This window comes from Bombyx mandarina, chromosome 04, assembly GCF_030267445.1.
Source record: "Bombyx mandarina strain Sakado chromosome 04, ASM3026744v2".
NCBI lineage: Eukaryota > Metazoa > Arthropoda > Insecta > Lepidoptera > Bombycidae > Bombyx > Bombyx mandarina.
The window spans coordinates 14,282,437-14,300,024 of NC_143211.1; the positions used below are offsets into that span (position 1 = coordinate 14,282,437).

Genomic DNA, 17,588 nt, shown 5'->3' on the forward strand with positions numbered 1-17,588 from the left:
AGATCTGTTATTCGTATGGTTAGCTGTTGAAGTTAATGTTAATGATTCACACTAATGAAAGAAACAAAACTTGTTTTTAACCTACTTCAAAAATAGAAGATGTTCGATTGTTTTCTTAGGTGAACTGATTCTGATGATTCTGAAACACCTTATTTTTTATACTTGATGAGATTGTCGAAATTGAAGTTGTGTGTGTTGTATGGCCCCTGGTGAATACCTAATTAAAATCGTCTAAAGATAACAGAAATAGAAGATACGCTACTGCTACTTGCAGTTAGTAAAATCACATACCAAGTTTAAAAACTAAACAAAACACGCCCAAATAGCAAACCGAACAAATATTAATCTCATCTTTGTTTTTCTTCTATTGACACTGGTCAGGCGAATATTAACTAGAGCGAACTTATTAAAATAATATCAAATGATATATATACATCGGGTAGGTCGTGAGCTCGTCCATCCATCTAAGCAATATAAAAAAAATCCACAACAACAAACACTTGATTTCTTCGAGCAGTACAGCCCACTGAGTTTCTCGCCGGATCTTCTCAGTGGGTCGCATTTCCGATCCGGTAGTAGATTCTGCGAAGCACCGCCCTTGCTAGCGCCAGTGTTAGCAACACTCCAGCTTGAGCCCAGTGAGCTTACCTACACGTCAAGGAGAAGTTGAAATAGCTGAAATAGCAGCATAGGTAAGAGAAAAAAAACTTCGAGCATGACGGTTGTATGTACTTATATACACTTCTGACTCCATTTTCAGATTAAAACTGGTAAAACAACGCAAAAAAAAAAACCCAGAACAAATCAACTAACAATAAATATATTTATTTATTTCGCACTTAACTTTCAATACATTCACTTCAAGACGTTGTTAATGTTAATTTCTTAACATATTCTTCTACGTATTTCAAATCGATGGTAGATCCGATCGGTTGGTCCAACGGTTCGTTGTGGGTCCATTGAGTTATGAAGTACGCTGTTTGGTCGGGCGTGTCCATGGGCGCCATGTGACCGGCTCCGCGGATGATCAGCTCCGTTAGATTACCGCCGGTTTTGTGGTACCTGGGAAACAAATGACGTAGCGGAACTGAGTTAATGTGTAATACAAGTTACAATTAACTTTGCAATCATTGTGGATGTACTGGACTACTCATATCGAGCTATCGGGGCAGCCGTTATACTCTCGGTTATGGTTTATCTTTAAATTAATACGTGAAGCAAAAACTTTGTACCTATTTTTACAAAAATTGCGAGGACGGAGGAGTATTAATTTTCCCACACTTATAGAAAACTAGCGACCCGCCCTCGCTTCTCTTCGGAAACTGTAATTTATTATTGATTTCTACACTATTTAATGAATGTTATTATACATATAAACCTTCCTCTTCAATCACTCTATCTATTAAAAAAAACCGCATCAAAATCCGTTGCGTAGTTTTAAAGATTTAAGCGTACATAGGGACAGAGAAAGCGACTTTGTTTACCACCCCACCACCCACCTGTGGCCCACCTGATGGTGAGTGGTTACCGTCGCCCATGGACTTCAGCAATGCCAGGGGCAGAGCCAAGCCGCTGCCTACCGCTTAATACTCTCCACAAGCCTCGTTTGAAGAAGGAACATGCTGATGCTGATTATTTCTGCTGAGGAGCCGTCATGTGTTTCAGTTTGAAAAGTAAGATTTTGTGTTGAATATCGGAAGCTTGTGGGTATTTAAATTACGAAACAAGTCTATCGGTGATGCACTCCAGTGACCTCCCAGTGCAAGCGACGTAGGGTCGCCCCAAAAAAATAAACTGAATATATTATTAGTGTTAATTTCATTGAACACGTTTCATTGCGGTGAGTTTTAAATTAAGACGCACATACCCTGCCAATCTATTTTTAAACATGTAAGGATTTCGTACAGCCTTAATGAAGTCATCGGACGAACTCCATTTCCACGTTCTGTAATGTTCCGATGTGACCACGCACGGCATCATCTGATCCAGGTTTCCACTGAAAATGTTCAATGTAAAGTAAATATCAAGTATATTAAGTGTATAATCTATGGTAAATATTAATAACGATCTCGGGAAACGATTTAAAACCGGAAGGGACGGTAACAAAAATACCAGAATTCCAAATTTGAAATATTGGCAAAGACGTTGACCGAAATGTCATTCGCCTGGTAATAATTAATGTCTGTCTTACACCCCTTCAAACATGCTTCGCGCCAAAATCGGTAGAGTGACACTTATCGTACCAGATCACATAATCAATCAAAGCAGTCATACGCTTAATTCTCAAGAGGAATGATTATACCAATATATTAAAGATATTGATTTTTTTTTGTTTTAGGATCGGCATTCTGCTCCGCTAAAAAAACATAGAAATATTTAATCAGCGTCATCTAGTGACGAAGGAGAGAAATAAATCTTACCAGTATGTCAACACCCTATAGCTCTCCAGCAGCTCTTCGTACAGAGCTTTTGAACTGCTAAGGAAGTCCGGGGCCATCTTAAGATTCACGGTAACGTTCACGTACGTGTATATTATGTCTCCGACGTGAATTGCTTTTCTTATTTCGGGCTTATTGAGAAACTTCTCGTGATTCTCTAAAACGACGCGGTCTTCAAGGAAATTGTACGCATGCGTCTGATGCGATAGATACAGAAGCAACGAGACCAATCCCATGAATCTCTGAAAGTTTCCAATTAATGAAAATTCGCAATGTATTTCATAAATGTATAGTGGCGACATCCATCGTCAAATACAAGAGGCTTGTTAGAATCTAAATACCGAATGGGAAGCCGGTGGGTAGTGCAATTAAAAAAAAAGGAAACAATACACAGTTAAACCTTCAACAGTAACAGTGTTCAAGGTCTCTCGCAGGTCTTAAAAATTGTATATTTGGCCTAGTTATGATTTCGCTTTTTTATTCCATCGTTTCAAATTACAACGGTGCGAATGAAGTTCACACTTCAAAAACAGTAAAGGACAATGCCCATTTTCTATGGGCGTTTGGGCCCCTAAAAAAAGTTGTCGGGTGATGATGATTTTAACTTAATTTGATAGACAAAGAAATATCGTTTCATATTCAGAAAACGATTTTTATATTCTCACCCAGGTTTAAGAGAAATCTGTTTTTTTCTGCAGCTAAAATTAAGTTGTTAATTGTTTTCTTCGAAATCAATAATCGCTCTCATCATTATTTACAGTATTAAATAAGTTAATTGTGGTTAATGTTCCTAGAAATAAGCCCTTACGTACAATTTATTATTATTATATCCTCATAATAATAATAAAATGAAATGAAATCCGGAAGCCGGCAACGATATTGTTGTTGTTGTTTTTAAATTCGCCAACAAGCAGGCAAAGAGCGTAGCCTATACAGCCTAGTCTGTCATAGTTATATTTTTTATATATTTTTTATGTTAATAAAAATCCGGTGTATTTCTTTTTATTGCTTTTTAGGAGTTTTGACGTCAACTTGATGAATAGCACATTGAGTGAGCGTGAATTTCCGCAACCTTTTATCTTGAAAAAAAAAAAACAGTCACTGCTATGTTAGCCACAGTTTTGTTCCAATGCCTCAATAATCGTGAACAACGATTATTGACATTTAATACACAAAACAACACCTAATTTGTATATTATACATCACAATAAGCTATTAAAAAAACATAAAATAAAACTTCAAGTGACGCTTCACTCGGGTTGCTGCCAAAACTCTCTGATCATATATAATAAGAATAGAGTAATGGTAGGCCATTGAGATTTTTACTAATGGAATCATTAATATCTAAAAATATTAAATAATTCATGGTTTTAAGTAATAATTATTATTACAATACATAAATATTGAATTGAACAACAATAAACTAAAAAGTCTGTGAATTATAACCATTAGCAATTTTTTTAATTTGTTGTTCAAGTCACAGACAACTCTTTCGTTTGTCAGCATATAAGTTTACTATAAGGCTGTATGGGCTAACTTTCCCTTTGTCTATTGGCGAATTTAAAAACTATGGCACTCAGTTTTGGGATGTTATCAAATAAGTAATTAATTTTTTTGTAAAACAATGCCAGGGTGAAAGAAATGTTGATACATAAACTAAACAACATGAAAAAATAAGGCATAGTTTTTCAAGTACAAATAGTTTTGTCACGAAGTTGGGCCACTTTTGGGCATTGTCCTTCGATAAATTTGATTGAAAAAAAACACTAATTTAAAAATGCCCTAGGCATGTCCGCCAGTGTAATCAATACATTAAGATAATGAAGATAATACATAATAAACATGATAAATAAATAAAAACATTAAATTTGATCGATATAACTAAACCAACAAGTACGTTTTAGTGCAATGAGTGATTTTATAGCAGTTCTTTATGTGCTTCACTTAAATCTCACAAAAAATTACGAACATAAAGTGTACATTTCATTGCACCTACCACTATTCACTCTGCACTACCTTTGGTTGACTGTTAGAGAATGCTTTAGGCATTAAGTCCGCCAATGTAAATTTTACATGAAGTGTAATAAATAAATAAATACATTTTACTCTAAAGATTAAAAAGCAATTTAATTTTTTAATGGATATATATAGCTTTACAGGCGCAGGATCCAGACGATGTTAAATTACCGAACCATGACACATGCTTTTTACGGTAGACAGTGGCTTGGCTCCGCCCCGGCATTGCTACTGTCCATGACTCACCATATCAGGGCCGTGTGCTCGTCTGCCTACACGGGCAATAAAAAAAAGAAACATGATGTGAAAGCCTCAACAGTACGGTAGCGTATAGATAAATAAAAGACATATTCTCACGTTCTTAGCCTCAACACTTCGATTAGCGGCAATGTCCTCTGAGAGCGCTGTCAGTAGAGGCTGTATGGCCCTTATCTCTTCCTTCTCCAGCATTCCGAAGTAATAGAACGGTCGCGCCATGTGAGATATCATTTCCGGATCAACATAAGCGTTGCCGACTATCAAGCCCTGTAAACATAAAAATATCCTTCTGTTCTCAAATATATATAAATAACTAGCTGGCCCGGCAAACGTTGTTTTGCCATATAAATTATTTCTAGGAAAGATAAATAACCTCGATACCGACTGCAGCGCCATCTGCCGGGCTGATTTGTGAATCTAAAGTTTAGATTGGATCTGGACGGTTTAGATTCTGAACCATCCAGGATACCACCCAAAGGCATACAAAAAAAATCATTCAAATCAGTCTAGCCGTTTATGCGGAGTTTAGTGACAAACACACGCACAGAAGAAATATATATATAAAGATTGGGTCCTACACGGTTACCTAAGCCCAGCCTAAGTATTCCCTATACTACGAAAACCTGAGCCTTGTTTTGCTTAGAAGGGTGGACGAACCACTGCCCACCTGATGTTATGTGGTTACCAGAGCTCAAGGATATCAACAACGTATGTAAATACCGCCACCCGTTTTGAGAAATGTATTCTAAGTTTCATTTTTTCGGGGGGGTTCACGAGCATAGATCTATATAATTCAGTGTTCACGAGACACCCAACCAGAGATAGTGAGAGAGTGTGTGTGAGAGAGAAAGAGAGAGAGAGAGAAAGAGATTGCGTTGACGTGACTCGTCGATACATCACGGCGTTCCAACGGACTATGAAAATCAATTAAAGTACCTATCATGAGTTCCATACGGGCAGATGATTTAATAACCGTCTGGTATCAAGTGGTTACCAAAACCTATTAACATCCTGGGGTGAGACTTAATGTCGAAGTAGACGTAATGCGGGTTCATGTGTATGTGTTAGTGTGTTCGAATAGGTAATAAAAGCTGTAAAAAATGTTTATCTTAGCATCTTATCGTGTTACTGAATCCAAACAGTCACTGCCTTAATCCTGGAGTCAACTCAACGGTATTCTGTTTGACGTCATTGCTAGTACTTTAATCAAAAAAACAGGTGCTATACCCTCAAGCACCGATCACCGTCGTCGTTGAACTCATAGATTACAACGAAGAGTTCGGCGAGTAAACTAACCCATAGACACAGCCCACTGAGTTTTTTCGCCGGATCTTCTCAGTGGGTCGCGTTTCCGATCCGTTGGTAGATTCTGCGAAGCACTGCTCCTGCTAGGGCCAGTGTTAGCATTGAGCGACGTGGACCAAAACCAGCAGGGGGGGTTCTGGGCTCTCTGCGCCCTTCACCTAGTTGAAGGGTGTTTCTTCCGGGGATGCCCGGGCCCCCGACTTCTTCCTTATTATTTTGAGTTTGTTTTTACTGTCTTTTTGTTTTCTTTATATTTTTGATTTAATTTATGTTGAGTTTGTCTGTCCTTATCTTCGTTGTTATTTTGTTCTTTGTGTTTTGTTTGTTTACTATCTTCACTCTTGTACTGTTGGTTACATTTTTATGTTAGATTTTGTTATATTTTCCACTTCTTTCTTTCTTTATTCTCACCCAATCCCAAGTTTTGACGCCCGGCAACGGGACGAATGGCTGGTGGGAGACCAGTCTCGAGGGTGTCCTAGGGGACCGCACCCTAGGTAAATAAAAATAAAAAAGCATGAGCATGTCCAGCCTGAAAAAGTTATTACCCCAGGAGGGTACCTCTTGCTCTGCGGGAGGAGAATCCCTCCGTGCGGTCGAGAAATCGGCCGCACGCTGCCCCTCGTATTCTGGGGGGGGCACAAGCTGTTCCGGGAAAGAGTCCGAGAAGGACGGGGAGAAAAGGAAGAGGTCCACAAGGGACGAAAGAGAAACGGTGCAAAACGAAGACCGCAGGAGAGAAAGCAGCGTTTGCTCGGAGGACAGCATGGTGGTCAGCTCCTGCTGTTCATCACCAAAGAGAACGACGCGCAAAAGGGCAAAAGGCTCGAAGAACGCAAGCTCCGACAGTAGTACCGAATCGGAGGCGTCAGGATCGTTGGTGTCCAGGACCAGACCATCGAAGAGAGGCCGAGGTCGTCCTCCAACGACCGGCCAATACGTGGGATTGGCGGCGGCGAAGCAGGCATACTTAAAAGCTCAACGTGAAGAGCTGGAGCTTCGCGCTGAACAGGAGGTAGTGGAAAGCGTGCACAACCTGCGTGAGAAGAGGCGCGCAGTACATTTAATATCCGGGAACATAACAGCAGATCCCGCGACTAGGCTCCAGGAGACCGCCCAGATGGCCCTTACCATCGCGGCGAAAGCGCGCAATCCGAAGGGGACGTACATCAAAGCCCTTAAGGAGATGGCCACAACAATAAAGGAGGCCACGGAAGATCTAGCTTCCAGATCGGCCAACGAGGAAACCCTGAGGCTGCAGGCACTCAGCGAGAGACAGGAGGCGGAGATCCTGCAGCTCAGGAAGGAAGTAGAGGACGTAAGAGCGGAAATGGTGCGCCTCGCTCAGACGACAGCGCAGCCCACTCCCGGCCCAACACTGCCAAACGAAGACGACGAGCGACGCCTGCAGATAATCATGCGAGCAGTCGGGTCCATGCTGGACGCCCGACTCGCGGGTCTGGAGGCCCGTCTACTCCCAGAGCCTCGTTTGCGACCACCTTTGGCCGCTGACGCAAGAAGGAGGAGCAGAGAGAGCGAAATCGATCCAGACACTGCAGGTCTTGTGTCGGAGGCAACGCCGCCTTTTGCGGCTCTGCCCCAGCTTGAGACCAACAAGAAAGTGAAGCCCAAGAAACAGAAGGGCAATAACAAGAAGACGACGCCGTCAGCTCCATCCGAGCCACCAGCTCCACCCGAGCCGCGCGCATTCCCTCCGGCCCCCGCTGCCCTTACGGTCAGTTGGGCGACCGTTGCGCGTAGAGGAGCACGGCCGAGAAGGGAAAAGGAGCCAGCACCGACGACCAACGCGGAAGGCCAACGAGACAGAAACCCTGCCCCGCTCAAGCCTAAGAAGAAAGGTAGAAAGAAGAGACTTCGAGCTCCGCGCTCGCAGGCCGTTATTCTGAGGCTGCACCCGGAGGCCATCGAAAAGGGGCTCTCCTACCGGGAGGTGCTCGCCGAGGCGAGGGCCAGCATCGACGCCGGAGCCTTAGGGATCCCCATCGAGAAGGTCCGGTCAGCAATAACCGGAGCCAAAATACTCATAGTTAGCGGCGAGGACCAGATCGCGAAGGCCGACTTGCTGGCCGAGAAGCTTAAGGAGGTTCTCTCTTCTAAGAGAGTAACGGTGACAAGACCGATAGTGACCGCTGCAATCCGCATAAGCGGACTTGACGATTCGCTGACGGAGGAGGAGATATGCACCGAGCTTGCGCGCATCGGCGAATGCTCCGTCGATGCAGTCAAGGCTGGCTCTATCAAGCCCGGATCCGGAGGAATGGGCCAGGTTCTCGTTCGTTGCCCGATAGCAGCGGCGAAGAAAATTGTTACAGTGACGAAGCTGCGCATCGGGTGGAGCGTTGTTCGCGTCCACCTGCTGGAGGCCCGGAGGCTACAATGCTTCCGCTGCCACGCGTTGGGCCATGTGGGTGCGCGGTGCCCGTCGTCGGTCGACCGCAGCCACGACTGCTACCGGTGCGGACAGACCGGCCACGTGGCATCCGGATGCACACTGGCACCGCGATGCGCCGTCTGCGCCTCCGCCGGGAAACCAGCGGACCACACTTCGGGGGGCAAGGCCTGTGCAAGGCCCCCGAGAAAACCAAGGAGAGAGGACGTCGCTGCACCCGCGGCCGCACCCGTTGCTGCAGACCGAAGTCAACTCGGCGAGACGACGACTCCGATGGACGTCCAGCCTCCGTCGGGCACAAGGAAGACCGGGGCTTTATGAAGAACCGGGCATGCCGATGAACCGAGGAGGAAGTCGTGAGGAGGAGGTCGTGGACCTCGGTTCGTAGGCAGTGAAGGCGGAGCGGGTGGTGCGGGCAGAAAGCCCCCACCCGGCTCCTGCAGGGGCCGTCGATTGCTGGGTGCGGGGGCGCCCGGTGCTCGGCACTAAGGTCCTGTGGGGTGGTGGTGCGCTGTGGCTCTGGTGCGCCCCTCACGAGTCGTGGAGATGAGAGGGGGAAGAAGTCCCCGGTGGCAGATCCCGCCCAACGTAACATTGGGGTGGGAGCCGGCGAAGGCGGGCCTATGGCGCGCACATGGCGGTACCTGGGTCTCCGCCCAGCCGGAGTGGAGGAGCTCGTTGGGGTTTAGTCGGTAGTCGTTAAGCTGGGCGGGTTTGGCGAGAGCTGAACTTAGCCCAGCGCGCCTTTCTAAAGGCGTAGTCTCCGTGGACCAATTGGTTAAGGGCGCGGACCTCGGTTCGCGACTTCTTCCTCTTTCTTCCACCGGAGGCGCGGAGTCCGACATAGCCCGGTCCGACCCCCGTCGGCAGGGTATCCGTAAAGAATAGGATTCCCCATCGATACAAAAAAAAAAAAAAAAACAGTGTTAGCAACGTCATCAGGTTAGAGCTTCGTGAGCTCATCGATTCGTTCGGCTAGGCTGGCATAGCCTTTAAAGGCTACCAGCTTAGGTAAGAAAAAAAATGATAGGGCTAGTGTTGGCAAATTTTCTAAGGGTTGAGCCCGTGAGCACACGGGAAGCTAGAATTTTCATTTTTTTTATTTTTTATAGCTTAGATGGGTGGACGAGCTCACAGCCCACCTGGTGTTAAGTGGTTACTGGAGCCCATAGACATCTACAACGTAAAATGCACCACACGCCTTGAGATATAGTTCTAAGGTCTCAGTATAGTTACAAGGATGCCCCACCCTTCAAACCGAAACGTATTACTGCTTCATGGCAGAAATAGGTGGGGCGGTGGTACCTACTCGTGCGGACTCACAAGAGGTCCTACCACCAGTATTATATTGTCTCTTAGGCTACTAACGAATACCTAGGGAAAGAAATAATTGAAGAAAAACAAACTTACCTGAAGATTTATATTGAAATCTGGGTCGTCTTTGTGCCTGTGAAGTTGCATGGCCAAAGCTGGAACGTATTTACCAGCGTACGACTCTCCGGCCACATACAATGGTGCAGTTTGCAATTCCGGATACACTGTCACCAGTTGCTTCACTGTTAAGTATAGGTGGTGACCATACTGAAATTTAAACGTGCTCTGCGTTACTACTTCTTCTGTATTTCAATATTTCTTACCCATGACCATTACCGTCTTTACCATAAGGGCACACGGGGCGCGTGCCCAGGGCCCCCATTCTCAGGGGGCCCCGAAGGACTGACAAAATCTCTCACACATTTATTCTCAAAACATATTTGTCGGGCACATTACACTTTTTTCACAAATCCATAATCTTATCAGAAGGTATTTTCAAGGCATATACTACGCCATTACATCGATGACTGCGCCTATTCCTACTGTACTAAATAATAATATTTCCGAACGCATCCTACCTAATTTACTAAGTACACCATTTAGCGATCACGATAAAGGTTTCCGCTATCGTAATCGTAACCAGAAAACCAGCAGCATTCTAATATCATTAATGACATATTATATCTTTTTTTTTTTTTATTGCTTAGATTGATGGACGAGCTCACAGCTCACCTGGTGTTAAGTGGTTACTGGAGCCCATAGACATCTACAACGTAAATGCGCCACCCACTTCGAGATATAAGTTCTAAGATCTCAGGTATAGTTACAACGGCTACCGCACCCTTCGAACCGAAACGCATTACTGCTTCACGGCAGAAATAGGCGGGGTGGTGGTACCTACCCGTGCGGACTCCCAAGAGGTCCTACCACCAGTGATTACGCAAATTATAATTTTGCGGGTTTGATTTTTATTACACGATGTTATTCCTTCACCGTGGAAGTCAATCGTGAACATTTGTTGAGTACGTATTTCATTAGAAAAATTGGTACGTTAGGCCACAACGACTTCAAATCATACTGTATTTGATTCATAATCAGTAAAAAAATATTTTTTTACTTTCCAAAAGGGCCTCAAATTCTTGTGTGGCAAGGGCCCCAGCCTAATTTAAGACGTCCCTGCCCACGACCGAAAAATAGATTTATTTTGTAAATGATTTTCTTTAAGACAATCAGCGAGAAGAGAATGGCAACAAATAAAAATTACAATACCGTATATAGAGCAACATTATTTAAAAAGCAAGTATCTACATACATTATGTATGTTTGTTGATTTTGCACGTCAATTTCACCGACTAAAGGCGTCCGATTAACTTCAAAATATGCATACGTATCAACGAACGATAACAATATATTGATTTTATAACTTCGCTGTAATATTTCTCCTGACCAGTATCAATGAGAAAAAAAAACATGATATTAATATTCGTTCGGTTTTTTATTTAAAGGTGCTTTTTTAGGTAATTTTTTTGTTTTTAAACTTATGATATTACTAAGTGTAAGTAAGGGTAGCGTGTCTTTTATTTTTTATATTATCTGTAGATGATTTTAATTATTCATTAGGGCCACACAAAACAACTTCAACCTCGACAATTTCACCAATTATAGAAAAAAAATTAATTGGAATTCTTGCTGGTGGTAGGACCTCTTGAAAGTCCGCGCGGGTAGGTACCACCACCCTGCCTATTTCTGCCGTGAAGCAGTAATGCGTTTCGGTTTGAAGGGTGGGGCAGTCGTTGTAACTATACTTGAGACCTTTGAACTTATATCTCAAGGTGTGTGGCGCATTTACGTTGTAGATGTCAATGGGCTCCGGTAGCTACTTAACACCAGGTGAGCTGTGAGCTTGTCCACCCATCTAAGCAATAAAAAAAAGTTTGCTATTTACGCTTTTTTTTTTTTGTTTTAGTTTACTACATATAAATTTAAAAAAAAATGCCTTCATATACATTAAATTATGTGAGTTAGTAAGCCGTTTGTTGAATCTGTCTTTATAAAGAACAAGTTTTTAGTCCGTTCGCTTATATATTTTATTACTTTCCTCTTGCCCAAACGTTCAATGCGAAAAGGTCTTTTGATCCCGTTGTACACACAAAGTGGCACGTAAATTCGATAAATGTAATGCCTCTTAATCTAAGACACGTCTAAAATCCAAAACGATTTAACAAGTGAATCACTAACAAATAGTAGTCATTGTTTAATTTACTTAAAAGGAAGTCACCGGTCAAAAAGAATTCTTTTACACTTTCCAACTCTTTTAATCCTAATTTTATATTTGGTATATAATGGTATCAATCATATTGGCTACTCGACTTTTATATTGTATACTTATAATCTAATCACAAATAGAAATGATCAACAAAAGGCCATGCTAGATATAATCTCATTTGTCTTCTAAGAAATAAAAAGTAATACACAATATCAGTTCAATAATATTATTTTTAATTATTAACAACATTTTATGTTGATTTTTTTTTATTACATTTATGGGTGGACGAGCTCACAGCCCACCTGGTGTTAAGTAGTTACCGGAGCCCATAGACATCTACAACGTAAATGCGCCACCCACCTTGAGATATAAGTTCGAAGGTCTCAGTATAGTTACAACGGCTGCCCCGCCCTTCAAACCGAAAACCATTCCTGCTTCACGGCAGAAATAGGCAGAGTGGTGGTACCTACCCGTGCGGACTCACAAGAGGTCCTACCACCAGTAAAAATTGATGTCGAAAAAAATAATTGGCAAAACGTCAAACCCAAACTAGTCCTCTCGACCGGTAGATGTAATTACCTAGCACTCTTAAGGACAGAAACAAAGCTATCTAAATGAAGGAATAACGGTCCACTTATCTTCAACAATAAATCGCTTGAATTGAACTGCGAACTGTAATAGCAGGTTTTTTTTCTGAGATGAAAGTACTCATTCTGATACCAGTTCAAACCTCACCAGAATCGAATACTGAAGCCTGAAGATTTAAGTCCAACTAAATTGGCGCAACGATTGTCCTACCATACCCATCATAATTGGACTACAAAGTGATGATGAATAATGTGTTCTAACATTTTAAAGATAAAAGAGAAGACGTTATTTAGGACTATGAAGATACAACTGAGGACAGATTATACTTATAGAAAAGTCTATATATAGTTAGCAATAGGTCAGAAGGTCGCGGCCGCGCCTGTGTAATAGCCGGAATAGACTGTATCATTTAGATCTTCCGACATAATTCACATTTAACCTAACATATATTATTATTCGCTTGGCTCTGATAGTTTGGTGTTACACTTAATGTACTGGGCACCCAGTAGTCGATTATAATTGACCTAATTCAATAAATTATTTGAATGTCAATGAGGAAGTGCTGTTTTCATCTTTCTAATTAATAGAGTCTGGATTAGGCACACTGCAGGGACCAAATGCATTTATTTATCTATATTTCACAAGATCTCACGATACTCCATTCGCACAATGTACTGAACACTGGTCATGCGTAAACAAATAATAATAAAGAACAGTAAGAAGAGTTAATGCTCTGTCTGTCTCATAAAAACTTTTAACCTAAGATTGAATTTTACATTTCTATTGGACAATAATCATGCAAATAACTCCGAACACTGATTAATGTACATGGCTAATGAACCGATAGGTCATTGTGACCCAGTGATAAATGATAGTGTTTATCACATTAAACTTTTTTTAACGTATTTTAAGTAACACATATGACCACAAAACTTGGTCTTAAGAGTTTTTCTTTGGAAACTAACATGAATCTCATCATTCACTTCGAAATCATATCAACTCTACGTTTCAATCAGCAATGTAGGTATAATAAATACATTTTCTCCAGCCTCACTTAAAATAAATTTAAGTTCCGTGATCCACACCCAGCTGTAGACCAACCACATTTATTTTGATTTCTATAGAACATTAATTTCCCTCTTTTAATTTTTTATTTTTATTGTTTTTTTTTGTAAGTTTGTAAATGCAGTTTTTTATGTTTCCGAAGCGAAGCGAGGGCGGGTCGCTAGTAATTTAATATTAGTTAACGATATTTTAAGCACAAACGCGCTTAAGCAAGATGTGTTCACACCCAAAAGGGTGAATTCTATAATGTATTATTTTATGTAAATAAGTTCAATGTTTATGTGTGCAGATTTCATCCAGTTGTGTGAACCTAATAAAAAAAAAAAATTTAAGACAAACAGCTAAGCTCAGAGATTGCTATACGATGAAAACAAGAAAACGAAATGAAATGGCATTACGTAAAAACCGATTATCGTGCGCGACTACATTTGAAAAAAAGTAAACTAGCTTAAGGGATCTCGTATTTCGATTTTATGTTATAATATACACATTTTAATCACTTACCGTATCCATATCGTGTACATATCCATCTTCGCTATCAGTAAAACTGAACCCAGTCCCGATGGGGTTGTCGATGAACACCAGCGAGTGATTTTGCAACCACGTGTGGGGGTAAGCTGCAATTTAATGTTCTAAGAGGTCAATAAATACATCGTTATGACGTGCTTATTAATATCAACACGCTTAGGCAATTCAATTAAAACAAGGTCACTGACATCCCAAAATATAGATTCATTGGACGTAAAATAATTGTTTTTGTATTGTTTTAAGCAGTAGGCATCTAGTTTTGTAAAGGCACTCGCCAATGTAGAATTATTTCTTTGTAGATTCTTGATTAAGATTTATAGGCAAAACTATTTAACAATCTATATATATAAAAATGAATTGCTGTTCGTTAGTCTCGCTAAAACTCGAGAACGGCTGGACCGATTTGGCTAATTTTGGTCTTGAATTATTTGTGGAGATCCAGAGAAGGTTTAAAAGGTTAAATAAATATGAAAATTATCGGAATGAAATAAAAATAACAATTTTGTTTTTACTTTGATGTGTCCCCCGTCGGACGGATTCCTTTTGTTTGCTTTAAGTTTAGTTTATACAAAAGTTTAGGTCTTTTATTTATCGATTCAGGCACTACGAAGTCTGCCGGGTCAGCTAGTAAAGAAATAAAATTGAGTGTTGAGTTGGTAACTTCTTACGTGCGTGTACGTAAGTACACCCACGAATTTTATTAAAATCACTAGAGACCTCCTAACAAGGAATTCAATTGAGAAACAAACGAGAAAAGGTTATTATTAATCTATTATGTCTTGTTAAGTTTTAAATTTAGTATTATATGCGTTCTTGTCTCCAATGTGTTTTCCCGGTGTGTATATGGTAGGCGTAAACAATGACGTCATTATTCAATACACACACATACATAAATATAGCAAAATCTATTTCTAAAACGAGTTTAAAAAAAATTGTACTTCTAAGCCCTTCTGAAAGTACTTTGTTTTTTTTTGTTAATCAGCTGGGTTCATAGTTAGTTTTTACGAGACATAATCAATCATAGTGATGTACTCATGTAAGGAATTATGTCATTTCCGACATTTCTTCAACCCGACGATGATAAGCCCACAACAACATGATGTTCAAGTTCACATGATATTAGTATTTCAAAATAATAATCTATCTTCTATCTATCTATCTATCTTCTACATATATAAAAATGAATTGCTGTTCGTTAGTCTCGCTAAAACTCGAGAACGGCTGGACCGATTTGGCTAATTTTGGTCTTAAATTATTGGTAGAAGTCCACAGAAGGTTTAAAAGGTAGATAAATATGAAAATGCACGGAATTAAATAAAAATAACAATTTGTTTTTCCTTTATTGTGTCCCCCGTCGGACGGATTCCGTTTGTTTGTTTTAAGTTTATTTTATACAAAAGCTTAGGTCTTTTATTTATCGATTGAGGCACTACGAAGTCTGCTGGGTCAGCTAGTTAATAATAAATAGTAATTAGTATTTCGAATTAACTAAAATAACTTACGCAATAAATTCCCTTTATGAGTGACCTTGTACGGTCCGATCTCGTTGAACAACGACGTGAGACTCGACGCACCAGGTCCTCCTTGCAGCCAGATCACCCACGGTGTCTTTTTCACTGGTTTCTTCACAACAGGGAAGTACCAGAAAAACGAATTCGAATTGTATGTCTTGTTCACCGTGAAGTAACCAGAGTAACTCTCGTATCCAAAGAATAATGACCTGTCCACTCGGCTGTCCTCGCGGGCCTCATTCAGCCTCCCTTCTTCAATATACGGCGTTAGAATCAGTGCCACGCCATTATCAACCTTAGGGGTATCGGTCGCGGGCGTCTCCTCGTCCTGATTGTCATCATTTTTTAATTCTTTCACTTTAGAATCTTCTAAACTGTTTAGCGATTTCGTTGATTTATCTTTGACCGCTACTTTACAGCAGACGCTGGAAGTGAATCGTTTCGTTACGGGAATGCGTTTCTTAGTCATACTCGAAACACGTGGCCTCCTTTTTTAGCCTTACTACGCAAAATAATATGTATATGATACACCAAACAATGGGTCCTTTGTTCTTATTAATATCATCATTTAAAATTAATTATTCGAATAAAATTTATTGTTAATGCCACTATTATTTGTTATTAAATATACTATTTGTTCGTTCTGTGTGAAATAAAACGTAAAAGCTTACATTTTATTTTTAATAGTAAAATAGATGTGGTGAAAGTTCAGAAATAACAAAATCATTAAAAAACAGGCGTGAAATAACCATAATTTTTTCTGTTACGTTGAAGACACGCAAAATTAAAGAGAATATTAAAATGATTATATAACTTTAGTTTAAATTAATGATAGCGAATTGCGTTATATTTCTATAACACTGTTAATTAAAGCCGATTGCAATGAAGAACACGAGGCAGGGAAACGTCTTGAAAAAATAATCACTTCAGATAGTAAAGAGATGCTATGTATGAAATCGTTTTGTAGATTTTACTAATTAGTACTTCCAATTTTAGCCAATATCATTTCATTCAATAGGTGCCTAAGACTGAATTGTTGAAAAATTTAACAATCAAAGTGGAGCCTGCCGATTCTGTGTATCGATGAAAATGAGGCTCTTTATAACTTACCTGCATATAAAAACAAACAAAAAACAAGTCAATAATTTCATTTTGGGCACTATTATATTGTTTTTTTATTATTATTTTATAACACGAAAACAGCAAGACTACATGTCTTTGAAGAGTCGTGAGTACTGATCGCCGGCCGCTCCGTATTGTCTTTTATATTATCATCGATATGAACTTCTTGAACTATTTATATTTAATCGTGTATTTTCGTCAATGAAAGATTACGTTGTCGAGCACGAACGTTGAAAAACAGATACTGCTAAACGATATTTCATCTTGAAACAATTTTCGATAATTGTCGCAGAGGATTGTTAAGAATTCAAAGGTTTTTGCATTTCAATGCAATATTGTAATACCGTTCGTTGCCTGCTCTTTGTGAGATTTCACATACAGATAATTTAAACATTTTATTCGATTCAAAATTTAAAGCCCTCGTGGAATTTGGCACATCTGTTTTTGGTGATCGCGATTCGTGTCGGTTTTTTTTTATTGCTTTGATGGATGGACGAGCTCACAGCCCACCTGGTGTTAAGTGGTTACTGGAGCCCATAGACATCTACAACGTAAATGCGCCACCCAACTCGAGATATAGGTTCTAAGATCTCAGTATAGTTACAACGGCTACTCCACCCTTCGAACCGAAACGCATTACTGCTTCACGGCGGAAATAGGCGGGGTGGTGGTACCTACCCGTGCGGACTCCCAAGAGGTCCTACCACCAGTGAAAAACCGATCAAAAAAGAAATTACTATCCTGACAAAGTTCAGAAAACTTTATTT

The 17,588-nt window shown here is 40.6% G+C and overlaps 1 protein-coding gene across 1 annotated transcript; it reads right to left on the reverse strand.

Annotated features, from left to right (window-relative positions):
* Positions 1-804: 804 nt before the first annotated feature.
* Positions 805-16,966, reverse strand: LOC114246011 (venom serine carboxypeptidase). Its single transcript, XM_028178375.2, has 8 exons — positions 16,810-16,966; positions 15,691-16,124; positions 14,165-14,277; positions 9,838-10,008; positions 4,812-4,979; positions 2,421-2,680; positions 1,868-1,996; positions 805-1,062 (listed from the first exon to the last, which is right to left on the reverse strand). The coding sequence occupies exons 1-8, from the start codon at positions 16,848-16,850 to the stop codon at positions 861-863; spliced, it is 1,518 nt and encodes a 505-aa protein (XP_028034176.2). The 5' UTR covers positions 16,851-16,966; the 3' UTR covers positions 805-860.
* Positions 16,967-17,588: the final 622 nt, after the last annotated feature.

Coding starts and splice junctions, on each gene's coding strand:
- LOC114246011 (XM_028178375.2), bottom strand. CDS start 16,850: ATGAAATTATTGACTTGTTTTTTGTTTGTTTTTATATGCAG. Junction 2,681..4,811: donor GAAGTGTTGAGGCTAAGAAC/GTGAGAATATGT, acceptor GGAAACTTTCAG/AGATTCATGGGATTGGTCTC. Junction 1,997..2,420: donor TATAGGGTGTTGACATACTG/GTAAGATTTATT, acceptor GAACATTTTCAG/TGGAAACCTGGATCAGATGA.